Here is a 27,284-nt window from a genome sequence, read left to right as displayed (position 1 = left end):
AAAGAATACAAGCTCTGGAAAGTTACAGGTGAGAGGCAGGCCACAGAAGATTTGAGGAGAACATCCCAAAGGCGTAAAAATTAATCATGACTATGTGAGAGGCAGAAAGCTCTCCAGAGAGCCCTGGGGACACAACGTGATCAGGCTCTATGAGAAGGAAAGAGCCATCATGGAAAAGCTTGGTGAGTTCCTTGCATTGACCTTTGCTGTAAAGGAGCTCACGCTAGATTCATTCCTTAGGGGACACACATTTGCATGACTGTCCCAAGGCACTGGGGGGGGGGGGGAGATTGAAAAAAAAAAAAGCTAACCCCATTTTTAGAACACATGGTTAAAAATCTGCCAGAAGGAGCACTCAGATGAACTGCCAAATACTCGCCTGAGTGAGAATTACAGTGATCCCTCTACCAAAAAGCCAATGTTGTTAAATATGATGCTAATTTTTAAAAAGTTCCAGTGGGAACCAGGAAACTGCAAAGCAGCGAGGCTACCTTCTATAAAAGGCAAGTTGTTAGAAAGGATAATAAAGTCTTGAAATAACAGAGCCCAGGATAAATCTGGCGTAATGCAAGATTCCACGTGGCTTTTGAGGGGGCAGTTGCAAGGCACAAACCTAGAGTGCTCTTGGAGGAAACGGGCCATTGTGTACACAAGACAATCTGGTCCTTGGAGTGTACTTGGATCTCCAAGAAACTCTCCCAGAAGGGCTCTTAAAGAAATGAAGCTGTCGTGGGAAGAAAAGGAAGGTCTGGGTAGTTTCTTATTGGAAATATTTTCTTAGCACTCTAAAGCCTTGAAATGCACAAACCAAACATTTCTTACAGGACAAAGGTCTGCAGAAAATACAAGCTATTTCTGTGTAACCCTTGTTGCTGCTCAATGGTATAGGGTTTCTTTCTCAGTGTTTCAGATAAGTCCCTGCTAAAATGCACAACTGCAGTCCCAGCACACGGTATCGCTTCCTTATCACCTTCTCACATGAAGCTTTGTCACTCGTGTTGGTCCTCAATTTCCCCAGCTTACTCTGTGTATTCATTAAACCCGCACCGTGGGGCTCTGGAAGAGATTATAGAGTATTGGTCACGGAACTACAGCAGAGCCGCAGGAGCAGGGGATTTGCGCACTGAGGACTGAAAGAAGTAAAGTAGTTAAAAGTCTTTAGGGGAGAGACCCAATTCCTCCCTGGGGTCTCACAGGGCAAAGCTCCAGGCTCCTCTGAGCAGCAGGAGCTCTGCAGAGCTGGAGCCATGCCCCTGGCATGCCTGGAGAGGCTGGCTGCTTCCAGGGGCACGCAGCCCCAGCCGAAAGGAGAGGATGTAAGGTGCTGGGTGTCTCCTGGACCGCACTCGCACAAACCGCCTGATCCCGCAGATCTGAGCTCCCCCGGGATTTCCGACGCTGACTTTATTATTGAAGATTAATGAGAAAAAACAACCGCGTTCCCAACAGCTCGGCAGCCGAGCGCGGGGCTGCGGGGGCTTCCCGTGTGGTCCCATGGCCCCGCCGCCCTTCCCAGCCCGGCAGCTGTGGGAACCGCCGGCACCTCTCGCCCACCCCTCGCTGCCACCCACTCCCCCCCGTGCCAGGAGGTGCCCAGCCGGCTGGCAAAGCACCCTGCAAAAACAGCACCTCGGCCTCTAAGGAGCTTTTCAAAACGGCCACCGAGCTGGCAGGCGCTGACCTGGCACTTGGGGTACCCTGGTGACATCCCTGCTAGCAAACAAATGGCCCCGACACGCTCTTTGGCCCCAAGGGCAACTGGCACAGCCCAGCAAACCTGCAGTCCCTTGGAGAGCAGGCGGGCTGCACCCCAGCTGCTGGGAAACGGGGCAACTGGGCTCTGGGCTATCCCCAAATTGGGGTGAGGCACCTCCATGCTAGTAACAGAGCCTCCCCCCCAACTCCTCTGTGAAAAGGGCAAAATGACAGCAGCCTGCAAATGAGTGAAGTACCTCCATCGACTGCATCTGCAGTTGTTTCCTTTCCCCCCTCTGCAAGGCACAAGAGGGGCTGGTGGGCAAAGGGGCACCCCCCCCCGCACCCCAGGCCTGGCACCCCTACTTGGGTGCATCTGGGGGGGGGTGTCTAATCAGCCCAAGCCCAGGCAAATGCTATTTGAGCATCTCATCCTCTGAAATTTTAGGCTGTACTTTTTTCATTCAATTCCCACTACAAACCAGTAAAAAGCTACCCCAAGCTCTCCAGAGAGGCACAGTTTCCAGCAGACTTCTAGCTTTCGGTTACTGCACTCACATGCTGAAACGCAGCCGCTGGCTTGCTGCGTAATCCCAGAACAGCAGGAGACAGGATTGCAATACAGGTTCAAAGTCCACCCAGGATCCAGAGCCAGGCATACCTCTGATACCACTTAGGGTGGGAAAGAGGTCCCAAGGCTGGGCTTAAATGTAGCCCCGGGCTGAGGGGGCAGGTGGGGCTGATCAGGGCAATTAAGGCCATTAGTGCCCTTGGGGTGTGGACAGCCAGGTTGGGAGCAAGGTCTCCTATTCCCAGCTCCGAGCATTAAACAAGGCACTCGGATGCACGTTTTCATAGTTGCCCAAGCAGCCGAGGTCAGGGACAGGCACATGGCAGAATTTCCAGGGTGAACCCCGAGGGAGATGCCCAGGGGATGCCCTGGCTGGGGTGGAGCGGGAGGTGGAGGCAGAGCGGAGCCGCACACGGTCCGCGCGTGCCTGTGCTGTAATTGTGTAATCGTACGGGCACCGGTGTGGGGTGGCAAAGGTCTGCGCGGGTGTGAGCAAGTCCTGCTACGCAAACTGCAAAAGAGTTGGTGCTGAGGCCCCCACAGCCGCCCCGCCTGTGTTTGCGGGCTTCCCCCTTGCGCCAGCTCTAGTCCAGCCGTGCAGACCCCCACGACGAGCCGTGCCCCAGGTGATCCGGCTGCGGATGGACTGTCACAGCCCGGGTGGAAGGCAGGAGGGAAACGTCCTGGGTGGCTGTGGTTACCCTCTCCACTCCAAGGAGTGTTAGGAGCGACTCCGCTGCAGCTGCTGGCAGCAGCACGTCCCCCCCCTGAGCGGCTGTGGAGAGCCATTAGGTCGGGGCTTTGGCTATGGGACCCCTCAGAGCCAGGCTGGTCCCTGTGTTTGCCATGATTTGCCTCTCAGCAGGCAGCCTCACTTGCTGGGGTTGCACCTACACCGTGCTTGGGTGCCTGGCTGAGGCCGGGAGAAACTTGTGCCGCAGATGTCCCGACCATAGGGAGGCGCTGGCTCCGTGATTGCGAGTTAGTGGAGCAATCGAAGAGACCTCAGCAGAGCAAACAGAAACACCGTGACGCTGTGCAACACCCAAGCTTTAGGTGAGCAAGGGCCTGTGTCCCGGTGGGGCAGCGATGGGGCAGAGCCTTGCAGGGGGATTTGGGGACCGGTCCCTGCTCAGGCCCCACACCCCACTTCATGGGCAGCTGCGGGCTCTGCTGTGTGTCTTACTGCTCTGAAGGGGGGTGGAAAAAGTGTCCAAATTTTCCACATAACAAAATTCCTGGTGGGAATTCTTTTTGGCCTCATCAAAGCGTCACTGTCACATAAAACCAGAACATTTGCTATGATTAAAAGATGTTTGGTTTTTTTTAAGCTTACATTAAAGTGAATTTGTTAAGGAACAAAAGCCACTGTTATCCACCAGCCGATAACCACTGTTGAAACTCTGGATATTTTGACATTAGCCACAGCCTTTAAATCAACAGCAAGACTTCTTGTAAGCACTTTTATTTTTATGAAAGTGACATTTTTCATTGGAAAAAACCTCGCTTGAATGAAGCATTTCTACCTGGCTCTTCTAAATACTGACCTGAAGCCTGATATGTCATTAAGAAGAAACCCCGTGGGCTTCCTGAAGCCCCCCCAAACAGCAGCTTGGCCCTTCCAATTTGATTACCTGATCTTACCCCAGAAAAACCACATTTTTCCCCCTCTGTGAGCTTAGAGAGGAGAAAACAAAATCCAGAAGCCGCCGGGGCCGGGGCCAGCTGCGGCGGGACGGACGGCATTGGTTACAGGGCTGGCGGGGGTCCAGCTCCCGGTGCTATATAGGAGGGAGAGGGGGGAGCTGGGCTGCAGACGGAGCCACTGCTGCTTGCGTTAGCTATCGCTCATACTCTTCTCGCGGCCGAGGAGATCGACAGCCTGCCAAGATGTGCAAAGGATTAGCAGCGCTACCCCACACGTGCCTGGAGAGGTGAGAGCGGCCAGCCTGGGCATGCCGGGGGGGACCGGGGGGCAGAGAGGCTCATCCTGCAGCACATCCCCACGATGGACATCTCTTACAGGGACTGGGATCGTCCAGCTCTGGACTGGGAGGGAAGGGAGGCTTGCTGGCAGTGGCTCAGTGGGATGCTGCGAGTGGCTGGGACCCTTGGGGGGGAGCAAGTGCTGATCCAGTCCCAGACTCTCCCCTCCGGCTTGGGAACCTCTCTGCCCCAAACCCACTCCTCAACCTGAGCTGCTCCCCTCTGCGGGTCTGGAGCAGGAGCGCGTTGCCTTCAGATCTTAATATTTGCAAAATGTAGGGAGGAAAAAAGCAGCATAGCTGTTGCCTTTCTGGGGCGAAAACAGCCCTGGCTCCAAAAAGCCTCAAAATCCTCTTTAACTGCCTGTGTCTCCCTCGCACGTGGATTAGCTGGCCCCGGTCCCTCTCACGAGGCTCAGCCCTGTGCAGAGCACCCGCTCTGTCCCACTCGTGGCACCCATCCTCATCTTCATCCCCCTCTGCCCCAGCGCTTGCCTCAAAACCTGCCCCGGGTAGTGGTGGTGCTTCCCAGGCTTCTCTCACCCTTTGGGAACCCAGGCAGGCTCCCAGCCATTTCCCTGCTGATCAAAACCTGCTCTCTCCTCGGAGCTGGAGGGGCTTTGGACAGGGTCCGGTGAGAAGCGGAGATGGAAGGGAGGCCACCGCACGAGGCTGGGGTCTCCTTGCAGCAGCAGGGCACTCGATCCTTCACCTAAGGAGGAAACTTGGCAGAAGACTTTACATGTGAATTACCCAGTGAGGATTTCCTCGCAGCTGCAAATGCCTTAGTCCTGGTTTTTAGGTGAGGGTGGCATTCACTGACCTGGGAGGAGCTCGAGAGAAGCACCCCCTTCGCCAGCTGAAGCTGTGCCACCGGAGGCTGATGCTGCTTGCCTGAAAGCAAGGCACATTCCCATCACAGGCACAAACAGGAGCGCGGACCTGTGACAATGCCTTTGTCTGAAATGTGCCTTTCGGCCATCCTCGTGCCCCTTGCTCACCTCGCCTGGTCTCCTGCAGCCTCCTCCTCACGGGTGGCCGAGCAGCACTCTTCCAGATGTGGGTGATCCACAAGTTTCTGCTCTGCTGTCATATATGTTGTCACTCTTCTGCTACTTTCTAATACTAAATTAGTCTTTTTTTCCACTGCTGCTATGCTTATGCTTTCACTGACCTCCGTTATGCCCTCAAATCCTCACTCTTGAAGGCAGCTTCACTTACACTTCTATACACGGAGTTAGGACTGAGTTTGTCCTGTGTGCATCATTTCGTATTGGCCTACGAGGCATTTCAACAGCTACTTCCCTGCCAGTCTCACGAGACCTTCCTGCAGTTCCTCACAACTGGTCCCAAAGTGCTGTACCCGGGTAGCGCAGTTATCTGCTGCTCGGCCACTGACCCCCTTCTCCCCACGCACGTGATACGTTTAACAGCACGGTCCCAGCCCGCGTTCCCCTAGGACTGTCCCCACCGAGGAAAACACACCATGTCCCCTACGCGTTGTGTACTACCTTTCCCACGCCGTTCCCTATGCTGACAGCCATGAAATGACCTTCCCCCTTGCAGCTGCCTGGGGTCTGGAGAGCCCATCCAAGGTCCCCTGCAGAGCCAAGGGGCTCGTACCCCTGACTCTCCCCAAGGCATGTGCTTGCTGGCCTCTTCAGAGAGGGCCGATAGTTTTGAAGGAATCTCTTCCTACTGCCAGAGCTGCCTCGACTCCTCTCCAATAGACCATATTTGTCCATGTGTCCACCACGGCTCTCCGATACAGCTGCTGCTGACATGGCCGTACAGCATCACACTTGCAGCTTTATGGCTCCTCGAATGCCCCCTGGAGCCTTTTTCCCCTCAAGGGGCATTCCCTCCGGCACCTCCCTGCCCTCGGGCACAGCAGCAGCTTTAGCTTTCAGCTATAGCTTTAACTTCTCTTTGAGCTTCTTTTTTTTGTCTTGTTTTTAAAGCTGGAGTCTCTCCTGGCCCTCCCCAGCAGCCTTCTTGCTCTTGATGTGTTTGACAGAACCCATATTTTCTTTTAATGCTTCTTGGAAGCTGTTTCTCAGACTTTTTCTTGGCTTGCTCCCATATGTTCTCGCACTTAACCTTCCACAGTTTACGGTCCTCTTGCTTTTTCTCACTCGGACGTAGCTGGGGGGTTTTTGAAGGATGCCTTTTCATTTATAACTGCCTTTTTTACCCTGCTGTTTAGCCTTTGCTGAAGCCTTGCTTGAAAGCTTGTAATACATCTGCTGGAGGATGCCAGGATGATGTCTTTAAATAGTGCTTCCCTCCCGCCAGCCCGCAAGCGCTCGGCCCTCTGGCTGTCCTTTCTCGCTGCCTTTCAACAAGCTTCATCTCCGCCGTCTCCCCGTATTTCACAAAGGTCCCACAGCCGAGGACTTGCTCGGGGTGTGCGGGGAGGTTCTCGCTGCTGTCCCCACTCCAGGACCTGTGGAGCTTCAGCAGGGTGGGCAGCCACTGATGGTTCATCAACAACGCCACGGGATGGAAAGGAGATGGAGCCATCCAGGGAGCCCCATTGGGAACAGCAGGCAGTGGGGCTGCGACATAGGTCCAGCACCAATCCAGGAGACCAGGCTGGGGAGAAGCTCACCTACAGCACTACCCAAAAGAAGGCAGCCCCAGGGCTGAGCTTGAATGGAGTCCGGGGCCGTGGGCAGGGTGTGGGGCTCAGCTGGGGCTGCTCAGGGCCATTACGGCCCATTAGTGCCCGTTCAGCCTGACAGATGTTGGCTGTAAGTCGCTGTCAGAGGGTGGGAATTGGAGAGCAAGATTTTGAACCACGTCTAAGCGTTATCCAGGAAAGCGCTTGCTGCTGCGCGAAGCCGCCGTCAATTGCGTCCAAAACTTGCGCGTGTGTTGGTCTTGTCCGCAGCAGGGTAGGGGGGTCCCCAGGTTTTGCTCAGACAGCGATACCCACAGCGGTATCCACCTCGTGTTAGATTTGGCTCTCTCCCAGCACAGCCCATGTTTTCCCCCCTGCCTTCTCGGGACCCCCGGCATCCACCGTCCTCGCTTCAGAGGTGGGTGAGCCCCTTCCCCCTTGCTCTTCACCCCTGCTCCTGCCAGACGAAACCCCTGCGACCGGGCACACGGTCCGATCGCCTGGAGGCGACCATCCCTGGTGCACGGCACCCGGCACCGGCAGCAGGTCGGCCGTGGCACTGTCCCCAGCTCTGCCCTCCTGAGCTTTGGGTGGTGGCAGGGAGAGGGACCAGGGGGCAGCTGGCATTTCTGCTTAGCCCCTCTTTGAAAGATGCTGCCTGAGCCCACTTGTCCCCTTCCCTGCGGAGAGCCATGGCCACAAGCACAGATGTCTGGAAAAGCAGAGCCGAGGGAGAGGCTGTCCTGCCCCGCCGGCTTTCCCGGGGCACCCTCTGCACCCACCCATCGCTTTGGTGCGAAGGGGGCTGCGGCTCCTGCCCCCTTCACCTGCTCCTCCTTGCTGCAGCTCTGCCATCCATGGGGGTCAGGGCCGTGCCCCGGGGGTCCCGGCATGGCAATGCCAGCCTGTGGGGTGCCAAGGGGCACCTGAGGCTCGCAGGAGAGCCAGCCCCAGGCTCTGGGCATCAGGAGCCAGCTCCGGCTCGGAGCATTTATCTGCATTTTATTTATTTATTAGAGGGAGCAGGACGAACGGTGCATGGCAGCGTCCCTGTCCCAGAGACACCGCAGTGTGGGAGCGTGGGGACCTCATCACCCTTCACCTAAGGTCCTGGTCTTTCCAGGCAAGATTCAAGTTTTCTCAGAAGCGCAAGCAGTGGAAGCTGTCCCTGTAGCTGCTGACATTTTCCATGAAAACAGTTGGGTTTCTGGGTCTGCTCTGCTCCGACATAGCAAGGGTGCGATCATCCACAGAGGGCTCCTGAAAATTAACAGCAAAGAGGAGAAGCACAGTGAGCCCTAAAGCCAGGGAGCTGCTGCCCGGCTTTGACAGCCACGCCATGGCAAAGGCACTGAGCCCGGCCGGCCTGTCCAGAAGCAGTATGTCCCCTTGCTCTCATTCACCTTCTGGGCCAGCAAGATGACCTGGAAGCCACCAAATTTGCTGTGCCGGGGAAAAGTCCTGCCCTGCAAAGATGGGGTTTGCGTGGTCCATTTTCAGCCCTTTATTTCTTCAGTCTTATGCAGCCCACCTGGGTTTTCTCTGCAAAAGCTCGGCTTGCTCTTGCTACCACCACCGAGGTGTGGCAGAGAGGAGCCTCCTCGGTGGCTTTAGATGCTCAGGACCACGTTGCAAATTGTATTGCACAAAAGGGAACATTTTGGGAGACAGCTGGACCTGCTGTCAAGCCCCAGGACCCCTCTTGTCTCTGCATCCTCCAAATGGAGGTCTGGAGTGTGGCCTCGTGGCAGCGGTGCCTGGCACTCAGCCTTTGGCAGTGGGAGTACTTCGACTCCTGAAACCCTTCTTCCCCCTCTGCCCAGGGAAGGCAGCACCCAGGAGGTACCTGTTTGCAGGACCCTTCCCATTGCAGACATAAGGCTTATATATTACTTATAGATACACTACATATATATATATTAGGGCACCCTGCTCCAAATGCTGTTGGCAGTGGGGGGCTGGCGGGCGCAATGTGGGACGGGGCTCGGAGTGGAGCAGGCACCGCTGTGCAGCCCAGCGTGGCACCCTGCACAGCCTCCTCCCCGAAGGCAGCTCCTTCATCTCGCCAGCATTTCATCCAGGCTCATCACTATAGAAACTGAGTGCTGCACACACATCCCCTAATTCATCCTCAGAGCAGCCCGCCAGCTCTGCTGATAAAATTATCCCGGCCACAGATGGGGACAAAGCAAAGAGATCAAGATCAAGGCTAATTCTGAGTGCCTGGTTTGAAATGCCTCAGCCAGGCGCCTTTACAGCATTAGGGTCCATTTGTTCACGTGTAATTAATTACACAGCTTTGTACCTCACCAGCGGCTGTGGCGGGGGCCGTGCGGGCACAGGGCAGGGACCATCCGCGCTGCCCCGTCCCTCTGCCTGACCTGCCTTTGCTCGTCCCCTCCTGCAGGGCCAAGGAGATCAAGACCAAGCTGGGCACACTGCTCCAGAAGCCCGACTCGGCCATTGACTTCATCATTCCCTACCCGGAGAAGCCGGAGAAGCCGCCCAAGGCCCAGAAGTGAGTACCGTGCCGGGGCGGGCTGTGCTGGCACCCGTGCCCGGCCGGAGGGCTGGATGCGAGCCCCTTTTGGGATGTGGAGGAGCTGAAGCCCCTGCTGCGGGTGGGCACAGCCGGCTTTACGTGGCAGGCAGCTCGTGGCACGCTCCTCGTGACCCGCCGGCTAGGTGCGGGCTCCGAGAGTTACGTCAGGGCAGCGTGAGACGTGTCAGGCAATACAGCTTTATGGAAAACAGATTTCTCGCAGAAACTCGATTTACTTTTGATGAGATTTCACGTTATTCGATAAAGGTTTTGCCGGAGGCATTCGGCACGTGGGCTTCTCTGAGTCACCCGCCTCAGCCCAGAGGTGCCAGCCTTGCACAGCCTGCTGGCTTTGGGGCGGCAGCGTGTCCCCGAGCTGGGTGCACGGCCCCACGGCGCGGTGCCTGCCTCTGGGCAGCTCCGCGGCGAGGGCACCTTCTCACTTTATTGCCTTCGTCCTGAGCCTCTGCTCTCCAGCACCGAGCCGCTTCAATGACAAAGCAAAGCAGAGGAGAAGCTGGAGGGGCTGATGGGCTGTGCTGCAGGATTATCAGTTCAAAAGGAGGCAAAATAAACCTTGAAAAGAAATTTTAGCTTAAATCTAGAAGCAGGATGGCTTCCTGGATGTAGGGTGATGGCCTCACCTGGGGTACCTCCAGCCCAGCCTCGGGCAGCTGAGCCGGGTGCCTGAGCTGCTGCCCTGACCCCTCTTCAGCCGCCCCTCAGCCCTGCCACCATCGGATGAGTGTGACTGTCCCGGAGACACGTGCCCCTGCCCCCGGGAGTTGCTCCCTGCCCTGGAGCTGTGCCCAGACACACACAGTGCTGGAGGACCCAGGTCTGACAGCACCCAGACTATCTAACTTGCTGGAGGTAGGAGAGGCTGACTGGCCCAGCCAGCCTTGCTCAGGGCACCAGGAATGAGGGCTCATCTTGAAGGGCTTAAGTGGCCACGTAAAGACAAAAACCAGGAGAGGCACACGCCCACTCTTCACAAGGCCACGTTTCTATTTCCACTTTAAAAATCGCAACTTTTTCTTTTACATCGGTCCCCCTCCCCACGTTCCCCTTCGGCCCAGGCAATGTTACTCTAAACTGGGAACCCTCCACCAAGGGATTGCTAAAAACCCCAAACAAACCAAAACAACCCCCAAACCCAACCCCAATGTGCAGACAAACACCCCGCTCACCCCGACGAGAGCCTGCAGAGAGCCGCAGTCACTTTGATGGCTGCAGCAGCACAGGCAGAGCGCGACGGACGGCGCGTTTCGCACTCAGTCGCTGCTGTGCCCTGGATGCCTCTGCGAAGGAGACACATTTGTCCCCATTAGCTGTCCCCGCAGAAAGCCTGAGGACATCTTCGCTCCCCACTGGCTGGAGTTGTTTTCTCCCGCGCTGCATCGTTGCGCAGCCTCGGCATCACTCACCCGTCAGCATCTCACTCGCAGTTAATATCATCCCTGGGACATTCAGATAATGGAAAAGTGAATTTGGTAGTTTCCAGGAAATCTGGATTGTGTTGGCTCCCTGCAGCGATGCTCCCCCTCACCGGGGTGGGGAGACACCTGGCAGAAACACGGGGTCAGGGGGAGCTTTTGATCCTTGACAGCAAGTGCAAATGCAATTCGAGGTCCAGAAAGTGAACGATCAGAGCCCCCATCACGGTCTTTACTGCTGGGTGCCGGTGGTTTGATGACAAGTGAGGGCTGGATACCCAACCTGAGCAAGACTCGCATTTCTGCCGTTCTCCTCTCCCCGCTGGAGCCACCTGGGCCGGACGGCTGGGTAGGAGCACCTGCACTTTCCCCAGACCCACAGCTGAGCACCAAGGCCCCCGGGACCGGCAGGTTGTCCTGCCTGCTGCTCCCTCCCCGGCCCCAGGGATGCTCTGCTCAGCGATGGTCTGCAGCGAGCCCAGCGCTCAGCGGCGTCGGGGGGGGCTTCCCTTCCCCTCCAGCACCGGGCATCGGCCCCGGTGGGCAACACGGCAGGAGCCCTGTGTCCCAGGGCAGCTTGGTCAAACTCCTTGGGGCTTAAAAAAAAACCCCAAAACAACAAAGCCACAAACAAAAACACCCACAAAGCTCTTTAGTCACAGTACAAGCGCCGCATTTAAAAAAAAAAAAAAAAAAAAGGAAAAAAAAAATAGGGAAAAATACGCACATGAAAAACACTGAAGGTTTTCGCTGGGGAGGGAGGGAGTCGAGGCCTGTGTCCTGCCCTGCCGCGGGGCGTGGGAATGGGACGGGCGGGCTGTGGGAGTGGAGGGGCACTGACCCCAGCCCCAGCAGCGCAGGGCTGGAATGATCCGGCCCCCCGCAGCAGGGAGCATCCTTCCCCACCCCAGCGGGAAAACAGGGATGCTTCCCAGCTGCCTGCAGAGCCCCTGCTCTGCCTTCCCGTGCACAGGCGCTGGGGCAAGGAGGGGACCCAGGGCTGCAGAGGGGACTCGCTTTGCGGTTCAGCCACATCTCTGCTCCAACATGGGGGAATTCGCCCACCCAGCCCCATCCTCACCTTCCCTGGCACTTGGCTCTCCCCAGGAGGAGGGTACTCGTGCTGCGATGCAGCGGCATCCCCATTGCTTGACCATCTCCCCCACTCTGCGCCAGTCTCCACAGATCGTTCCTCCATTCCTCCCCACTTTTAAAGGAATTATTTAAAAACCTGGATGCCAGACCAGGGCTGTGGGGCAAGCATGGACCACCTGGGCTTTCTTTACTCCCTTCAGGCCATCACCGGAGGAGGCTCTGCAGTGGCGCGATTCCCTGGAGAAGCTCCTGCAAAACCCCTGTAAGTTCACATCCCCCTGCGGTCACATCCCCTCATCCCACGTCCCCCCCCGGTGCTCAGCAAGGGCTCAGCCCCCCTGGGACCACTGGTGCTCAGCGAGGGCTCGGCCCCCCCCCCCAGACGGGCTCGCCAGCTTCCGCAGCTTCCTGCGCTCTGAGTTCAGCGAGGAGAACGCCGAGTTTTGGGTGGCCTGTGAGGACTACAAGAAAACCAAGTCCCCCGTGAAGATGGCAGAGAAGGCCAAGAAGATCTATGAGGAGTTCATCCAGACCGAGGCACCCAAAGAGGTCAGTGGCCACGGGGCAGGAGACGGTACCGGGAGGTCCCAAAGGAGAGTGATGGCTGCAGGGCACCGTGGACCACGGCTGCGGGGCTCAGAGGGCCGTACCCTCGGCACGGGCAGCCCCCATCCCCACGTGCTGCACGCCCACCCGTCACAGCCCCGGTGCCCCCGTTTGCGTGCTCAGCCTCTGCTGGGCTGCCTCCTGCCACAGGCACCTCCAGCACATGCCTGGCCCCCTCTCCCCACAGAGGGCTTACGTTAATCATAAGGAATGACAATTTAGAGTAATCCTCCTCCCCGTGTTAGCTTTGCTGCAGGGTAGACCTCATCCTTACAGATTTGCCACCAATAATTCAGCCTTACAGATTTGCCACCAATAACTCCCCCAGATAAGCGAACCCGCTGCAGTCCCTCCCCGTAACGTTTGCGTGGCTGTTGGTGGGACAGAGCAGGCGAGGGGAGATGCCATCACCCACCCCTCACAAAGGCAGGGCCCCCATTCCTCTTACACTCCCACCACAGGTGAACATCGACCACTTCACCAAGGCGGTGACCATGAAGAACCTGGTGGAACCATCACCAACCAGCTTTGACATGGCCCAGAAGAGGATCTTTGCCCTGATGGAGAAAGACTCCCTGCCCAGATTCGTGCAGTCGGAGTTTTATCAGGAGTTAATCAAGTAGCGACGCGGCAGGGCTGTGCGAGGCATTCCCCGCGGGCGGTCCCACTGCTTCTGTCTAAACACCTGCCCCTTCTCCTGCAGCCGCTTTGCTTTCTTGATACCACCCTAGAAGAGCACCCAGGGGTGTTGCTAAACATCTCGCCCCGTGCTTTGGACTGTCAGATGTCCTGATGTTTCCTCTCTTACAGTCTCTTTCCTCTCCCACAAAAGACCAATTAGCAGAAACCCCTGGTGATCCTCCCTGGGTTTGGGACCCAGAAGGGCGGCGGAGCAGCCCCAGCCCCGCAGTGACCGGGAGCCACTCGGGCAGCCGGCACATCCCTGGCACTGTGGGGCTTGGCTTTAGTGGGAGGCTCTGAAGCACCGGCTCTGCCTTCTTAGGACTTCTTAGGACATGACAATTTTTCTCCCAGTTTTGCCCATATCGCTGGTTTGGCTCAGGCTCGCTCCCTCTTCCCAGCTTCCCAGGGTGCTGCTGAGGCTGCACAGGGCACCCTAGGGGTGCTCCCCTCCCCGGCTAAATCCAGCGCACCTGCAGCCCCGGGGTGCAGGGTGGGACATGTCCACCGCACGATCGCCGTCACCCTGACTTTGGAAAGCAGCTGATCAGCAATCACAGTGATGGCTGTATGGCAGGGACGGTGGGACGGTGGGACGGCAGGGATGGCGGTGACGGCTGTACGGCAGAGCCGGGAGCCGCACGGCCAGGCACCGCGGGGTGGACCTGGCTGGCACGAGGGGTGGGCAGAGCGAGCCTGCAGCGCCGCTTCCCCAGTGACTCCACTTGGAGTCAGCTGTCAGACAGCCTGTTTGCTTCACGCTAAAGACAGTAAAGAGGATAAAAACGAGATCTGTTTGTTCAAAACACCGGGACTGTTTAGCAACCCAGACTTCCCGCTCGCTCCAACCACTTGCATGACGTACTGAGCTCGCAGCCTGCAGCCTGTGCCCGTGTCCCCAGTGCCTACGCGCAGCCTTCAGCAGCGCTGGTGGCTGGTGGTGTGCTTGGATTGCAGCTTCGGACGTTGCTGCAGTGGCTTCTCGTTCCAGTTGCTTCTCTCTGCAGTAGGCACGCCAAAGCGATACTTCTGCACAAACCCAGTTGAGGGGCATCGATTAGAGGAGGGAGGAAAATCATGTCGGGGGAAAAAAGCTGCAATTGCAACTGTTAAGATCAATGAAAAAAAACCAAACCAACCCCCAAAAACCAAACCCAAACACAAAACCATCATTGGAAATATGAAAAATAAACCCCTAGCTTCTTGAAAAGATAGCAAACTCTGCTGAGTTTGTGTAGCCTGCATCTCTCTCCTCTGTCTCCTCCTGTCTGCCCAGGACGTGTTTCCATAAGGCTGTCTCTTAAAAAGACCAGCTCTTTTCAAATGATTCAAAGCCAGGCCACTGTTCACTACCAGAAGAAATCACATCTGAGGATGTGGCAAGGGCATACACGAAAGGCGGCTGGGGTCCCATTTCAGCCTTGAGGTGAATGCGATGAACTCCCGCTCCGTGGGGCCTGGACGTCCCTGCGATGGTTTCCTGGCGCAGCATCTGCACGGCCGTGGCTTGCAACGAGCTGCTTCAGCCGGCAACCCAACAGATGCAGGCAAAATAACGAGCGACTGTGCTCCCAGCAGGCATCCCGGACCAGCCACCCCCCCTCAGGCTGCTCAACCTCAACTGCAAGTCATGAGACTCCATCCAAAATTCAATAACATAAACAATGGGTTTGCCAGCTTCTTCAAGACTTTAAAAATCTGATCAAAACCCCACCAGCCCCAAATATTTACACGTTGTCACTATGGTGACGAAGAAAAATACATCCCGAGCTGCAGGAAGTGGGCTGCTTTTCCAGGCAGGGATGGGGAGGCAGGGGAAGGATGGAGGCCATCGCAAATGTGACTGGTTTTTTCCCTCTGGAGCAAATGGCCTGGGAACGTCGGTGCTGGAGCGGCAGGGGTTGACGCTCACAGGGCATTCCTCTGGGGTGAGCGCGGGGGGCGGTTGGGCAGCCCCAAAGAGCCCAAGGGAGCCCACGAGCGGCAGGAGGGTCCCGTCGAAAGGGCGCAGGATCCCCTGGCAGTGCCCGCTGCCCAGAGCTGGTGGGCAGCAAGGGGGAGGCAGGAGCAGGGCTGGGCGCAGGAGCGGGGGCTTGGCCAGCCCTTCTGCCGCAGGGTGCTCCCACCGCCTCTGCCCAGGCGCGCTCCCCGCACCCCCCTAACGTCTCCACGAACTGGTGTCAAGACAAGCTGGTTCAGCATGTTCGAGCTCCCTATTCGTAGCGTGACTCATAGAAATGCGAAAGCAAACAGGCTTCCCTGCAGAAAGACCCAGATCTTTCAGTTTTACTTAATCCTTTGGCAGCTATTTGCAGATACCCTCACACGTTTCACCGTTAAATGCCAACGCTGGGATGCTGCTGGAGGCTGGCTTGCTGCGCGCCATCAAAACCTGAGATGTCGCTAGCTGCAACAGCAATGTGTGGGGCAGGGAGAAGGTGTCTGGGTATGTACGTGCCGAAAAGAAAGGTGGAGGCTGTATTCAGGAGATGTGAAACAGCTCTATTGGAAATCCCTCCCCGGCTTGATTTCTGCTAAAATATTGGAAGCCTACCTTCAGGGGGGATTGAACAGGTGCCAGTGAGCTACTTGGTGGCCAAAAAATATGTCCCCTGAAGTGTTTTGGAGCTCTTGGGAAGTTGTGTTTGTGTAGAAGGGTCGTTTGGCTAATTACTCGGGCAGGCTTGCCCCAGAAAGGCAGCAATGCCTGTACCCACCCCACGGCCGAGCTTTCCACAGGCCCAAAGGTATTTACTGTTGGGCTGATACCAACCATTATATTTCTGGTAGGAAATACTTCATGTATTTTATCACTCTTGCTCTCATGAAATTTGGTATATGTATGAGCACTGTACACACGACATTGTACATCTATATCCCTATAGACATATACAAGTATACACACACATATATATACATACTCCTAACGCGGGCATCTAGAACCCAGTGAGTCTGAGAGCCAAAAAGCAGAGTGTCTGGATGTCGTGCTTGGGGTCTGTCGCAGAGATGAGCATGCATGGGTTTAGCGCAGTCCCAGACCCCGTTGAGTGAAACCTTGGCCATCCACCCGACAGAAAGTGAAGCTGCATCTTCCAAAACGTCCTCCGAGATCACCCTGTGCCCGTGGCCGCCGAGTGCCCGCAGCCCCAGTGCATCCCGGCGCCCAAGCCGGTGCAGGAGGCAGGTCTCGTGCTCTCCGAGGGACCCCAGCCCCTGCCGTGGGGCAAGGCAACCCCACGCTGCAGCCCGGGTCCCCAGGCATCAGGCGCTGCCTCCCTGCCTCCCCAGCGCCCGCTCCTCACCACGGGGACGCGCGGAGGAGGGCTCCCTGCAGCCGCATCCCTCGGATTGACGCCGGGGGATTGTTTCCTGTGTGTTTTCTGGTTCATTCAGTGACCCGGACCCTCGCACCTCACTGGCCGTGGTGGGATTCACCCGGCTCTCCCTCCGCATGCTGAGGCAGGGCTCTGCCGGTGCTGCCCGGTCCCGGTCCCGGCCCCGGCCCCGGGGACTGCCGAAGGCTGCGAGGCAGCAGCGGGAGCTGCCCGCTGCCCACAGGTGTCCCAGGGCTCGCCCTGTCCTTGGTCACTCCCTGGAGGGTGCCGAGTGCCGCGGCCAAGGGCTGGAGCGAGGTCAGGAGGGAGGATCGGCTCCTCGCAGCCACGAGCAGCAGGTTTTCACTCTGATTGTTCTCCAGGTGATTTGCATTAGAGATCTTCACGGGGTAAAGACGTGGGGCACTGGTGTGCACCGAGGAACTGGTTGTGTTAACCCATACTCTTGTACCACTTGGTAATCCACACATAAACATGTAATCCACACATAAACATGTATTTCTGCTACTATCTCGATGGACTATTCATTTTGTCTCTTTGCACTGAAGGTGCAGCGTTTCCTTACCCTCTACAGGGCAGTCCCAAAACTTGTGCCCAAAAGCCCTGGCAAGACCAAAGGTCTCCGAGAGCTTCTGCTCCAACCGATGCGGTGGTTTCTCAGGAAACTGAAAAGGGAATAAAAGTGTCACCCCAGGAGGCTGATCCAGAGGAAACTCCCCAGCACCCCCAGCCCCGCTGCTCAGGTGCTGCCCAGGGCTTCAGCTCGCAGAGTCGGCTCACGCTCCAGTAGCAGCCACCGTGTCCGCAGGGGCAGGGGCTGGGCAAGAGCCAGCCCTGCTCACCCCCAGCCCTGCCACCTTCGGGCGGCAGCTCTGCACTCACGGGGTTTGGGCCCAGGGACAGGTTGAGCTCCGAGCTAAAACGTGTTCCCCTCTGGAGCTCTGGATGGAAAACATTTGCAGTGAGGAGGTGCTCCTTGACATGCCCCCCCCTCCAAGGGGGACTCATGCTTACCCCAGCCCTTCGGCAAGGATGGGTGGTCCCTGTGCTGAGCTCGCTGTCAGGCACAGCATGGACCCAAAAAGCCCAGCATCCCCCAGGCTCACGGTGCCAAGGGTATCTGAAGGATATAATGGCTGTTTCTGTAATTTAAAACAACCTCTGAGTGAAGCCATTTGTAAAATGACTTTTTAGAGTAACCATGGCCAATGAATTGGATCTCTGTGCATTTTCTTCGGTTCACACAATGGCATTTTAGAAGGGACTAATGCAAACATTTTTATTTAGAATGTATTCATCATTATTTAAATATCAATACAGTTTTTGCAATAGTTATCAAGAGTTCCCAGTACCAGGGGAAAACAAAACATAGCCACATGCTTGGCTATGTTCAGAGCTTTAGCAAGCCTCTCCATCTCTTAGCTGAACATGCAGGGTGGTATATGTCAGTACAATCAAATAAATACAAAATAAAGCAAATGTTAAAAGAGATGTTTCTCTGTGGGCCTGGAAGTGCCTACCGGAGAACCACAGCCTCCTCCTGCCATGTCAAAAGCCCGGTATGAGAACTGTTGTCTGGACTGGGATGCAGAGCGAGGAATACATGGTTGTCAGAGCAGCAATATCCAACTAAGGAGAGACCAAGGGCTGGGGGAGAGTGTGATACCTGGTACTGCAGCCCCAGACAGCAAGCCCTGCATCTATTTCTTGTGCCTCCAACTGCAGGTCAGTGCCAGTCCCGAAGCCCCCAGTGAAGGCCATGTCTAACCGCAGTGATTAAAAAGTAAGCTGCCTTCCAGCAAAGCCCAGGAGCAGTAATGAGACTGACACATTCCTCCTACCATCTTCAGGAAAAAAGTGAGTCATGCTACTACTGAAATACAAACTCACACAAATAACATCCAAAAAAAAAAAAAAAAAAAAGAAAAGACAGACTTTCTCAAGTACTCCTAAGCAGGTCCTTTCCTCCCCAGCTGTTGTGGTCCTATTCCCTCACAAACTGCTCCTCACAAACAAGCCAGGGCAGACAAACCTGAATCCAAATGGCACTCCCAGCATCAGTAATATACACCCGTCAAGTCTGGGAGAGAAGAACATGTTTCTGTTCTGCTCAGCTACAGTATTTAACCTGGGAGCATGAAGGACATAATTAATAATATATGAAATAATTAACCTCCCCCCCAAAATAATAGCTCCATACAGCCCTAGGAAAGATCCTTGGCCAGTGTAAACTAGATGCTACAGAGGGAGAAGCAGCTGGAGGGGAGAGCTTCCCTGCAGTTGTGGCTGTGGTGATCGAGGGAGGCTGTTTGTCTGAAAAGTTTTGGTCTCCCTTCAAGAAAGAGTACGAGCTCTCCCTATGTCTGATTACTGTAACGCAGCACAGCCCAAGTTCTGAGCAAATACTACTGAAAGCCTAGATATTTGGGAGCTATGTGAACAGTTAAGGACCACAGAAAGTCCTTTCCCTTTAAGCTTTTGCCAATTAGAAAGGGGAGACCACAGTCCCCAACGCTTCCCTTGGCTTCCTCTTTCCCCTGCTCCTTGCTAGGTGTCACACCGCAACACTGCAAGTCTGGTCCCTCGGTGGGTAGTGCTGGGTCTGAGCCTGTGCTCCCCCACCGCCCTCCTGGGCTTGCAGGGCTCGCCAGAAACACAGCGGACATGCAATGATTGCACCCAGCTTTCATGTCAGACACAGACTCCGGGGCTCCTACACCGATGGAGTCAGAGGAGGGTTTGCTACACAAACTGAGCCTGGTTTGGGTTACAAATGCTGGCTGTTGCATGACGTGGGATACAACTGGGACATTAGACAGCTATTGGAGACAGCTCTGTTGCTTCATGCCAATGAATGCTTTTGCTGCCGTATATTCTTGCAAGAGCCCAGCCTGCTCCTGCCTTGCTGCAGGTTCAGGCGCACTGAGAGATGATGTTAGAGTTGCAGTCTAAGGTGTGAGTGTGGCTTCTTTTGCAGTTTTCAGGCCCACAGCCAGCACCAGGTGGGCTGACCAAGTCCAGGTAGTAGGGGGACTTGAGGAAACGGCGGTAAGAATCCTTTTCCATGAGGGTGAATATTTTTCTCTGAGCCTCATCAAAGCAGGACAGTGTAGGCTCCAACATATTGTGGCTCGTCTTCTCCCGTGTGCATGAATCCAGGTTCACCTGTGGGCCAAAGCGACAGTGTAAGTAGGATCTGTCCCAGAAGTGGCTAGCATAGGTAAGGGAAAATCCAAGCGTCTCTCCACCAAGTGTGCTTCAGCTGTCCTTGGTGGGCAGCTGTCCAAAATGGCTGTTTGACACCCTGTAGCCTTGGCAGAATCTGTGCAGCTGGATACCAACGCATCTCTGCTGCCAGACGAACCATCAGGGGAGACTGACACATATCTCTCTGGGATGCAGCCAGCCAGGAAACTCAAACAACTGCATGGGAGCAGCTGGAACACCAGGAATCAGTCTTCTTGGGCTTCCTCCATTTGAGTGTGCACGTGGGATGGCCACATGGTTGTAACTAAACCCACTTTCTCTCTATCCAAGTTTAATACGAAAGCAATAAAAATGACACCGTTTCCTTGCTGACTAGCAGAGAAGCAGCATCCTGCAACTCTTGTGAAACTACCAATCTCTACTTCCCTGTGCTGCTGGCCTGGTTCAGAATTTAGGGTAATACCTTTGCCCAAGAAATGTTCTGTGCACATACCTCTTTTGTTGCCTGCACTGAGATGAACTCATCATAGATCTTTCTAGCCTTGGGGCTGAGCTTGGCTGGCGACTTGGTTTTCTTGTAGTCCTCACAACTGACCCAGAACTCGATGTTTTCCTCGCTGTACTCAGATTTGAGAAAAGCACGGAAAGCAGCCAGTCCTCCTACAGATTTAGAGGAAAACCAAATCAGGTAAGAGAGTTGGTTCCTGGATAGTCATCCCCATGAACCCCAGCAAACAGCAATTCTGCGTTCTACTTCCCAGAGCTGAATGAGCAGCTCCCCTGGGGCTAGCAGTGAGGATGGCTGCCTGCCTCCACGGCAGTCGCTCATGCATGCCGAGGGAGGCTGGAACTCAAGACAGGCCCCATGGGGATGTCACACATGGGTCCTCAGCTGCCTGCCCCCCCCACTGTGACCTTCGCTGTCTCAGCCAGGAGAACTCAAGCAACTCATGGGTTCCCAGGAGGCCCTGAGGAGGCAGCCAACACACGCACGCCGCAGAGTCTCAGGCCATGGGAACAGTGCAAAGGAAACCTCAAGGACATCAATGTAGCCTGGAACCGATGGGAAGACAAAGTCTCCCATGGGCTCAGCTGCAAACAGTTTCCCCACTTTTTGGTTCTTGTTTAACCCACTGTTAACTGTGTGCCGCAGTCTTGCCCTCTCTTTGCACAGGGGCTAAACCAGTTGCCTTCTTGAAAGGGACAGTAGTAGGTCAAAGCCTCAACCATCATACATTGGCATTGTCCCTTGGATCTGACCAAGAGGACCCTTCACCACCCCTCCCAGAGGCCTATGTGGCCAAAGCAGCTACTGTGTGCTGCTAAGAGACTTAAGATAATGTCCCATACCCCCTCCAGGGACTGCTCGCAGCACACACTCTGCAGGCAGCAAAAGGGCCCTCTTTACTTACTGTCATGATGGATCAAGTTTTCCAAAGAGTCTGCCCATTTTCTGACTTCCTCTTGGCTAACCCTAAAAGGAGACAAAGGGAGAAACATAGGGAAGATTTAAGGGGAGTACAGAAAGGACAAATTTGGGTTTTTTGCTCAGCACCATTAGAAAATCTCTTTCTCTGATTGTTGTAAGAGCATACATGAGACACCAAGAAGGAAGTGTCTGCTTGCTTTACAGAGACCCCTGGGATCCCAGATCTAATCTACAGAAATTCCAGTTTGCAATCTCCGTCACCAGCCATGGGCTGGAAAGGAATTTTCCTGGAAAAATTGTTGGGGATTTTGTGTTTATTTTGTGACTGGCTGCATCTGTTGCTGGGGCACAGACCTGGAGTCACTCTTATGGGTCATATCAGCGAACTCCAAAGGGCTGATTTCTTTAACCTGTCAGGGGAACAGTAGCTATATGGAAGAGAGAGTAACACGGGAACTAGAAACACATGGGGAACGTGGTAACACATCCTGCATTCATTCCCCCTACCACACCAGAACATCCTAGGGCTCATCTAGTCTAGGAGCATACCTTGGCCTTTGGAGTCCTCCTTGGAAAGGACACCATCTACTTGCACCTCAGTGAGAGCAGTGATACCCTGACAGGCTGCTCTCTCTGTTTTCTGTGCCAATATCTCTGTGCAGCTGTGTGGACCATCGCACAAATCCAACTCAAAGAGACAGCGATGCTGATTCTGCAATGTGTTAAGTCACACCGGGTCTTGTGATGGTGTTATTCCCCTGCGCAGGAGACTGCACAAGTCTTTCCATGTGCACATGCATATTGAATCACAGAAGTGTTGGCAGAAAGGGACCTCTAGTTCAACCTTCTTCATGGGAAGGGACTATAAATACCTGAGGACTTATATTGCCACACTAGGTTCAAACACACAGGTGTTCAGGAGGTACTGGGAAGCAGCAGCAGAAACGCTAATGAAGTTCAGCTCAGCAAAGGAGTAAACAACATGTTGCAGCCAGCCAGAGTTTACCTACATCACAGCATCTGCTCTTACCTCTGGCTTGAAGATACTTTCTCCTTCTTGCCCTGGGAAGAGCTGTAGTCACAGGAGTCTGACTTCTGTAGCAAGAAGCCCAGACGATACTTCATGTCTTTGGCACTGAAAGAAACAATTCAAGAGCAAGATGAATATCGTGTGTTACAACTCCCTCTGCAGCCTTCCCACCTGCAATAAGCTCCTTCAGCATTACTCAGTGACACAAATGCAGGTCACTGCTAGCGACTCCAGTGCTGACTTTCCACTCCTCACATAAGGCACATTTTTGTTACTAGACAAATACAACAAAGTCGAAGAAGTCATTTTTCATGTTCAACAGCACCGTTTGCTTGCTGAGAAGGTCATCAGCCTGGAGGCAGGGCTGGCAAAGGGGGAAAAGCTGCTGTTTTCCTACTGTTTGCTTACAGTTAAAATATTGTGATAGAAAGGCATCACCGTGCTGTAAATGTGTCACTTCTCCTCAAGCAGATTTGCCCAGCGACCAGTGTCTGGTTCTTACACCCTTACTAATCCTTTCCTGCAGCCCTTGCCATCTCCCCACCTCCTCACCCAGCTACGGGAACAGCATGGCCATGCCAGGCCACCCCACCAAGCAGCTGCCTGTGACATAGAGGGAAAGAGAAGAAGCAAAGGACTCGGAGCAGGACCATGGGGTGACACCACGGGATGAATCAGGAGCTTCACCACAACCAGCTCACACTGACTGCAAGCTACTCCCCTGCTCCACAGCAAGCTCCTACAAGGATGCATGCTTAATTTTGTTCTGCTTTCCAGCATACTCAGGACAATCATTGCCTGACAGCAACATCATCTAGGTATGCAGCTGCTGCTGGCCTCAGCATCTCTCTGGATTTCCTTCCAGTTTAAGAATGAGGGCGTGGGTAAATCAGTCCTGCTTGCTCAGGGGTGCAAGCCCTGGCCTGCCGCAGGGTGCAACAATAGTGTAAGCAGGAATTTCTTCTCCAGCTCCTCAGATCAGAGACTGGAAAAAAGCAAGAGGTTGTGCTGCAGGGCTGAGCTCCAGTAGCTGCTCAGCCTCCCAGCACTGCTCTTTGCTCTAGCCATAGCACCCTGTCAGCGGTCCCAGCCATATCTTATCTCACTGCTTGCTTGTGCTCATAAATGTTTCCTTAACAACTCCAGCACTAGGGTGAGAGCGAAGGAAACCCACAGCTTCTTTAGAGCTGGGTGCCTGTGACCAGGCCCTGCCCAGGCAGACATCGGGTATTCGGCGCTGCCAGACTCGGACTGCCTCGCTCTCTCATTCTACTTGCCCCCAGAAGGAGACTGCTCAGGTCTGCAGGAAGGCAGCAGCAGGAGGAAACAAGACACTGCTGCTTGCAACTTTCTGGGAGAGAGGGACTTTCTTGGGAATCCTGGACAGAGGTAGTTAAAAGATGTGAACATTTTTTTTCTTTGCATTTTGTCAAATGTTGGGTTTTTTTATTTCCCCCATCAAATGTTCTTGCAAATGGGGAGTGGGATGTGTGTCAATATTTTTTCCTCACATTTTCAGCACTTGTTTTCAAATCCACCATGATCCGGGAGCTTTTTCTCCCAGGTGGGAGCAGGCTGAGCCTCAGTTTGTATTTTCCCAACCCTCTCCCACTGCACAGCCACCGGGAAGCAGCCTCAGGAGCGCTCCTGAAGGCATGAGCGGCCAGAAAGAGAGCGCTGCGCCATCAGACCCCTGCAAGTTTGCATGGGCTGGATGAGCGGGGAGTTTTGCGGGGCCGGTGCCGTTCTGGAGAGCTGGACCACCCTGCTGGGGGTCTCCAGGCCCCACAGCACCTGAAAGGGAGTAACCCCCCTCCAGGAGGGCTCGTGGCCCCCTTGCAGGCATAGAGACCCCCCTCACGCTGGGCTGTGGGGCAGGCCGTGCCGCCGAGGGCATGTTTGGGGGTGCACAGGCTCCGCTCTGCCAGCATGAGGGGTGCCTGGCTGGTACTGCACACCGGGGCGCGGCCAGATCCTGCACCCACGGCAGGGGTACAGCTCAGCCCATCCTGATCGGCACCGCACAACAGGGGTATGGCCAGCCCCACAGCAGCCCCACAGAGCTGTGGACCGGGGGTAGATCCTGACCCAGCCCCTCACCATCAGTACACAGCCAGGGGATACAGGCTGACCCCACACCGGCTGATGCCGCATCCAGATCTGCGGTGCCCTGGGCTGGCCCGCATCCCTGCCCTGCCAGCTGGCAGCCAGGTCTCTGGTCCTGCCAGGCTGGGTTTCTGCATCTGGGATGCATTTTGAGGAATGACCCTCAGTCTTTTTGATAGCCCGTCTGCCTTGCTTCCCCCTCAAAAAAAATCAAGACAAGAAAATTCAGCAGCGAAAGTATTCAAAGGAGAAAAGGGGTGCAAAGCTTGCGGCAGAAGCAGATGACAGGAATATTAAAACACAGCAATGCTAAGAGCTGCTTGTTTTGCTGATGGGAAGGATGGGTTTAGAGTTCCCACAGCTCAGTACAAAACCTTTATGCATTCTGCTTCTGACTAACAGAAGAAAAAAAAAAGCTTGTAAGCAATCATTTCTACGTAATCTTACACAAGAATCACAGCCGAATCTGCCACTTCTGCTTCACACAAAGTGCAATACATCAGCGTATCTCCAGACTAACAAGACCATTAACAGATGCTCAGAAATAAACAGTACCTTTTTAAGCAAGTGGCTGGCAGTGCAGCGAGTCCCTTGCACATCTTGCTCCCGAGGTCGGTTCTGTATTCCAGGAAAAACAACGCAGGAGCCGGCAGAGGCTGCGTGCTGGTCCTTTGCTGTCTGCAGAATTCAGTCTCGTCTCTGAGCCAGCTGAGCTGCCTTGGCTCTGTTTTATAGCCTAGCCCAGACAGCCCAGCAGCACTGGGTGACCCAGTGAGGAGTCAGCACAGCAGCAGCACCCGTCCCCTTTTTGCCCACCCAAGAGGAAGAGGGTGACGTATAAGCCAAGACAAAGGAGTGAGTGGGATTCAAAACCTTACCAGAAATTAAGCTTGGTGTCTGGCTGCAGAGGTGGATTCTTTTAAAAGGGCGGAAAAAGCTTCAGGGGCTTTCCTCTATTGCAAAAGGTGGAACGGTTCAGATAAAAGCTGGATGAGATTTTTCAAAGGGGCACAGACAGTAAAAAGGGTCAGAGAATCAATTCTGAGAAGTGAGATGAGCTTTGCTCGTTCCTCCAGCAAATCTCCTCTGTTTAATCTCCTCTGTTCATTTTCCCCTTCTATTTAAAGCAACCTGGGGCAAACAAGGGACGATAATTTTGAACACAAAAGGTTACAGTAATCCCAACAAATGGAGAAACCGGAGCTCTAAGGAAAGAATGGAAATTCACCAGGGAACTACCGAGGCAGATGAGACTGTCCTGTTTTATTCTAGAGGCATGTGGATATATGCCTTTGGTGAGGCTGAAAAAAACCTCTGAGGGGCATATCACTAGTGGAATATAAAATGTGTGCGTCCCGGCACACACATATTTGGGGACAGCTCATGTATATGTGTAGGAAAAAGAAAGACAGGAGGCTGACAACACGGCTGCCTTAGGTATATGGGTATCACTGTAATACCTTACTTCTCCATTTGCATTTACCCCTAATTAAAAGCCAGACCCTGGGACTTGGGAGTCCCCAAGTCTCCAAGGGAAGATGATTCATTAAAACAATAGGTATAACTGCCTGCCCAGAGAGGACTTTGTGGCAGTGTTGAGGCTACTCTGTGCTAAAGGATGAACCCATGAAACACCTGGCTGTGGGGATGTTTGGTGGTGACTGCACTGCCTGGCTCTGCTGTAGTCCCAAGAGAGAGCAGAATGACTCCAGCTACACCAGTTGTCCTCAGCCCTTGGAGGGTGCAGAAGGCAATTGCCACTCTGGAGAGAGACAATTGGCTGATATTTATTGAGCCGTGGCTCAGCACAGCCTGTACCATCATTATAAAAGAGGGGAAAGCTTTGGGCAGACAGACATGCATATGGTCTGCTGCACTTCAAGTTTTGCTCCTGCTGTGAAATAAAGAAGCTTCAGTTCAGCAGCAAGCTGTCTGCCCACGCTACCCACTGCTGCACTCCTTCTCCCCAGAAACCTTTAAATGCTTTGCCCACGACCTGCAGAAGTTGCAGGGTGAGCTTTTCCTTCCTGTGTGTCTAGAGTCTACAGCCAGCAGCACAGACAACCCAAATCCCAGACTAGTTTATCTGCCTTGGCTTACTGCATCTTCTCAGATCATTAACTGTGCTGAAAGGCAACGCTCTAATTAACTTCAAAATGCTTTTGTATGAATCTGACTGTCCTGTTGCCAAACCTGAGGCAACATGCATGCAAATCCTGTGCTGCTTGGACTAAAAATCAGCTCCAGCTCAGGGCAGTGTAAAACTTTAACTGAGTGAATCCCCTTGTGGTTTTAGTTGGTGAGTTACCAGGACTTGGGTGGATCTGTAGGAAGCAACTGAGCACTGGCAGAGTTGGTGCCAAAGCTCTCTGATGTCTTCTGTTTGGGGAGGAGAGAAGCCAAAGGGCTGAATATAGCCAACGGGAAAAAACTTAACTAATTAATTAATTGCTAAATATTTAATTTAATTAATTTAATTTTAATCTCAAACTTGTGTAATGTTACTGCTGTTTGTGTGCAACTGCAGCACATTCATTCAAGCAATTCAAGAGCTCAGCTGGCTAAACTGACAGCTCTAACCTCGACCCTAACCCTAAGCCTGGCAGCCAGAGCCTGACCTCCTGGCTCAGGAAGGTCCCACGGGTTGCTTGCTAGGGCAGGGAACCTCTGTGCAGAACACAGCAATTCTGCAGTTTCTCTGCAAATTGGCACGTAACCAGATTTAGGAATGTCACACTTCCCTGTGGATTGTAAGCACGTTCACTGTGTGGCTCTAATGACACTCGAATGCTGGTGTTGTCAACATCAAGTCACCTCTGCGTTCCCCAACTTCTGTGTGAGGGCGCTGTAATAAGAAGTTTCTAACATGGCCTTCACAACAACCAGGCCAAAGGGCTTTGCAACTAAGACCATCCTCCCTGGACTAGGTATGCAGACTCCTAC

General features: G+C 54.4%; 2 protein-coding genes across 3 annotated transcripts; one reads left to right on the top strand and one right to left on the bottom strand.

The window, feature by feature from the left end:
• Positions 1-4,055: 4,055 nt before the first annotated feature.
• On the top strand, positions 4,056-17,079 carry RGS5 (regulator of G protein signaling 5). The gene is made up of 5 exons (XM_030032699.2): positions 4,056-4,200; positions 9,282-9,392; positions 12,148-12,209; positions 12,330-12,496; positions 13,015-17,079. Exons 1-5 carry the CDS (start codon positions 4,157-4,159, stop codon positions 13,174-13,176), a joined length of 546 nt encoding a protein of 181 aa, XP_029888559.1. The 5' UTR covers positions 4,056-4,156; the 3' UTR covers positions 13,177-17,079.
• Positions 17,080-17,834: 755 nt separating this feature from the next.
• Positions 17,835-26,775, bottom strand: RGS4 (regulator of G protein signaling 4). Of its 2 annotated transcripts, XM_041127927.1 has the most exons (6): positions 25,220-26,775; positions 24,897-25,100; positions 22,236-22,340; positions 21,189-21,250; positions 20,270-20,436; positions 17,835-19,734 (listed from the first exon to the last, which is right to left on the bottom strand). In XM_041127927.1, exons 2-6 carry the CDS (start codon positions 24,938-24,940, stop codon positions 19,483-19,485), a joined length of 630 nt encoding a protein of 209 aa, XP_040983861.1. In that variant the 5' UTR covers positions 24,941-25,100; positions 25,220-26,775; the 3' UTR covers positions 17,835-19,482. The 2 variants fall into 2 exon arrangements, with proteins under 2 accessions (XP_040983861.1, XP_029888557.1); XM_030032697.2 differs by having other exon boundaries at positions 24,897-26,775.
• Positions 26,776-27,284: the final 509 nt, after the last annotated feature.

The sequence above is a fragment of the Aquila chrysaetos genome, chromosome 12, assembly GCF_900496995.4.
Source record: "Aquila chrysaetos chrysaetos chromosome 12, bAquChr1.4, whole genome shotgun sequence".
NCBI lineage: Eukaryota > Metazoa > Chordata > Aves > Accipitriformes > Accipitridae > Aquila > Aquila chrysaetos.
Note: the sequence above shows the minus strand (reverse complement) of the source record. Positions and strands in the feature narration are given on the sequence as shown.